Source organism: Pinus tabuliformis, chromosome 8, assembly GCF_031772625.1.
Source record: "Pinus tabuliformis cultivar Carrire ecotype Pingquan chromosome 8, CPIR1, whole genome shotgun sequence".
Classification (NCBI taxonomy): Eukaryota; Viridiplantae; Streptophyta; class Pinopsida; order Pinales; family Pinaceae; genus Pinus; species Pinus tabuliformis.
This window is the reverse complement of record NC_142294.1, coordinates 38,830,522-38,834,770: the sequence shown is the minus strand read 5'-3', so window position 1 is coordinate 38,834,770 and position 4,249 is coordinate 38,830,522. Positions and strand designations below refer to the sequence as shown.

General features: G+C 40.3%; 1 protein-coding gene across 1 annotated transcript; it reads right to left on the bottom strand.

The window, feature by feature from the left end:
• Positions 1-447: 447 nt before the first annotated feature.
• Positions 448-1,440, bottom strand: LOC149234018 (uncharacterized). Its single transcript, XM_089368123.1, has one exon. It carries the CDS (start codon positions 1,438-1,440, stop codon positions 448-450), a length of 993 nt encoding a protein of 330 aa, XP_089224249.1.
• Positions 1,441-4,249: the final 2,809 nt, after the last annotated feature.

The following is a 4,249-nucleotide window of genomic DNA, read 5'->3' as shown; positions in this document are numbered from 1 at the left end:
TCCAGGGGTCCGATATACAAGCTTTGATCATTGTGATGAAGGAGGAGTCAAATCCCATTTTGTGAAGGACAACAGACAGAAAGGAATGCCTAACCCTATCAAAAGCATTGGCAAGATCCAGCTTTAGGACAAACCCTTTCTCCTTTCTACTTAAGCTTGAGTGGATGGCCTCTTGCACAAGAAGGATGGAGTCTGTAATGTGCCTATTGGGGAGAAATCCCCCTTGATTTTCTGAGATTAGGGAAGAGAGGTGTGGCTTGAGCCTGGATGACATAATTTTTGATATTATTTTGTATGCTGAGTTGCATAAAGATATTGGCCGAAATCTTGAAAAAGTGGAAGGTCTATTCTCTTTAGGAATTAAGGCTAGATAGGTAGAGTTTGTAAATCCCCCCATTTTGCCTTTCTTTAGAACCCAACGTATCATCTTTAAGAGATCTTTTTTGATCATCTGCCAATACTCTCTATAAAACTGATTGGAAACCCATAAGGTCCTGGAGATTTATCTGGGTGTAGACTCCAAATTTCTTTTTGGATTTCTTCTTCTTCTACTTCTTTTACGAGACTGTTGTTCATTTCTTGTGTGGCTCCTTTAGACAGGTGCTGTAGCATACTTGAGTAATCCTCCTCATCTTTATCCTTAGTCAGAAGGTTTTTGAAGTGTTTGGTGGCTGCTTCCTTTATAGAGTCCTGAGTATTGTAGTTGTTCCCTTCATTGTCCCTAATTGTGCTAACAGTATTTCTGGCCTTTCGAACTGTAGCCTTCTTATGAAAATAAGAAGTGTTTTTATCTCCCTCCTGCAACCAGAGCTGCCTTGATTTCAATCTCCATTTCGTTTCTTCATCCCTTATAGTTTGTATCAGCTGGGAGTATAGTCTTGTTTCTTGCTCTTTGGCTTGCTGGGACAGCCCAAAGGCTTCAATGCTTTGCTGCACTTCATCTAGATCTTGCTTAATTTTCTTTTTGTTCACCTCGGGCTCTTGGTAATTGTTCTTTGCCCAATTTTTTAAAGCCTGTCTTACTCTCTTTAATTTTGTCTCCCAAATATAGGTTGGGGAGCCTTCTACGTGTTGGATCCAAGCCTGCCGCACCACATCTTTTGCTGCAGGGGAACGATTCCAAATGGAACAATATTTGAAAGGAAGAGGTCCTAGCTGACATTGACTATGAAGAGTGAGTGTTATTGGATAGTGATCAGAGGTGGAAACATTGAGAATATCTGACTGACCTGTAGTGAAGGTGGACAGATATGCTATACTTATAAGGAATCTGTCCAGACGCTCCATAATATTGCCGGCTCCTATTCTTCTGTTACTCCAGGTGTACCTACGGTTTTTAGGCCTGATATCGACAAGGTCTTGCTCCTGCATAATGCTCTCAAGTCGATTTCTGAAAGGATCTGGGATGAAATTTCCCCCTCTTTTTTCGTTAGCGTGCATTACCAGATTTAAGTCTCCTGCTATAATGAGATTGTTGTCCTGCTCTTCTTCTATACTTGCTTCCAATGCGTTCCAACACACTTCTTTCTCTCTGTACTGATTCAGAGCATATATGTTGTAAATTGTTACCTTTGAGCCACATGTTTTGCTTTCTAGATTGACACGGATCCAGTTCTGATGTATTCTGGTGGAGTCACAGTTCCATTTATTACTCTCCCATATAGTTAGAATTCCGCCTGAGACTCCTCTTACTTCGCTTGCACATCCACTGTAACGCTTTTGCTGACTTATAACTCTGTTAATTTCTGATTGATCTTGCTTTGTTTTTTGGATAAGAACGATTTCAGGGTTTTCACTTTGAATTAAGTCCTTGAGGGCTACTATCTTGGAGGGGTGCCCTAGTCCCCTACAGTTCCAGGATAGTATTTTCATCATGATTTACTGGTTACATGGAGAGGTGCTCACCTCTCTTTGCCTTTGTTATTATTTTCTTTATCCAAGTGTCCAAGAATGAAGGATTCTATAGGAGTCTGAGAGCCCATGGCGATGTCTTTCTGAGTATTTTCTTCTCTCTGTTGTTTGGCCGATTTTCTGCCAGGCCCATGTTTTTTTGGGATATCATTGGGCGCTCCATGTTCCTTTGAAGAGCTCCTGGTAATCCTAGTGGAGGGGGTATCAGGGGAGGGCTGAGAGATGTGAGGGGGTGAGAGATGGAGAGGAGGATCAGAGGAGGGGAAATCAGGCCCGGTATCTTCCTCAGAGAGGGTCGCAAAGGGATTAGAAGATGGAGGGATAGGAGGATCGGGAATCCGAGGAGGAGAGGAGGGTTGATGAAGGGGAGGCTGCTGGGAGGAGGAGGAAGGTTGCAGGAGGGAAGAATGCTGGTGGGAAGGATGTTGATGGGAAGGGCCAGGGGCTTCAGTATCCATAGATTTGAGGGGAGGAGATGATTTTTTCCTTTTTACAGTTTCCCATTGCCCATCTTGCTCATCAGATTCTACATTAACTATTTTAGTGCATCTATTTGCAAAGTGTCCGTATTCGTGGCATACCTTGCATTTGAAAGGTATCTGCTCGTAATCCAACTGCTGTATATGGCACTAGTCATCTACTTTCAGTTTGATTGCTTCCGACAGTCCTCGGCCCAGATCAACTTCAACACAAATCCGCGCACATGCCTGCATGTTGTCTTTAGGTTCACTGCGGTCTATGTATTTTCCAACCGCATTTCCTATTGCTTTAACCGAATCGTCCCCCCAGCAGTGAAGAGGGAGATGAGGCAGTCTGACCCAGACTGGAACCGCATTTGGTATATCAAGTTCTGGATCAAAATCCGGAGTCCATTTATTGAGGTAGAGGCCCCTGGAGTCCATAAAGTAAGGCCCGTTTCTGAATATTAGATCTTTATCCTCTTTGGTTTCAAAATGAAAGGTAAAATATCCTCTGCCACAGAATCTGATGGATATTTTACCCTGGATCTTGTCCGACCAGTTTCGTTCGACCCATCTTTGCACTGTTCTGGGTGATGGCCATAGTCCTGTAAATTGCCCGATTAACCCTTTCTCTGCTAGGGAAATGGCTGCCATGCGTGGAATGGTCGGAGGCAGTTGGACTTCCTGTAATACATCAAGCTTCTTCACAAACTTAGTTGTTGTTGGTCTAGGTCTTTGCGGAGGGAGAGACTTTACCAGATTGGAGAAATCTCTTTGCAGCTCCGGATCCCCACCAGGTGGATCCGGAGGATCCATGGTGGAGCTCGAGCAGTCGGTCCCAGGCCAAGGCTCGGTCGCAGGCTTCAGGCGCGCGCGCAACAATGGTAGCTTCAAAGGAAACTCATTAGAGCCCTTCAAGATTATTATTATTCACATTATTTTTAATATTATATATATATATATATATATATATATATATATATATATATCATATTCATAACATTTCGACCCTCTTCAAAAAAGTTTGCCCTCAAATATTTATTGCTGACAAGACATATCATATGGTTTTTTTCTTGATAATCTATTTGTATCTTTCAAAGTTCTTCAGTTCTCATCTTTGTTGATACATGATGATAGGATCCTTAGAGAGATTAAGAAAATTCACATTGAGAAGGGATTTGACCATCCTAAATCAATATTTTGTAGAATCTTGTAGTTGTTGGAAACTTGTGATGAATTGTTATAATAGGACTAGATTTTTCAAACTTTAGTATTCTTTGGAACATAAGTTTTTTGTTTATGTTTTAAGTGATATAGATTCATAGGTTGATTTAGATGTTTGTTCCTGTGATTCAGATATAGATAGGGAGTTCTTTTAGTTTATATTTCCCGTAGCATGTGTGTGGAAATATTTTGATTTTTTCAAGTACTAATGTTGTTAAGTTGGTTACAAAATCTTCACTTGGAACTTTCATTTTATGAAATCCAACATCTGAGTGTTTTTTTTCTTCAATTGACTTGTGTTCTTCTTGAGTTGTGATATTCTCTCGATCGGTATTCATTCCTTTCTCTTCAACTTGAATTTCTACATTTGAAGATTTCAACACTTTCTTTTAAATAAGGTGTTGTACATTTTTTTCCAATGACTTCTTGTCATTCATAAGCTTCTTAATTTGCATCAGTAATTTTTCACTATGATCTTTAAGCTGGGAAATGTCTTCATTTCATTATCGGTGATTTTGTCAACTTCTCCTTGCATATTTTGTAGTACATTTTTAGCTTCTTGAAAAATTACTTTTGAAATATCTTGTATGTCTTCTGGTGTTACTGAATTTGGATTCAATGTAACCTTTTGTAGTGTTATTATTTTCTTTTTG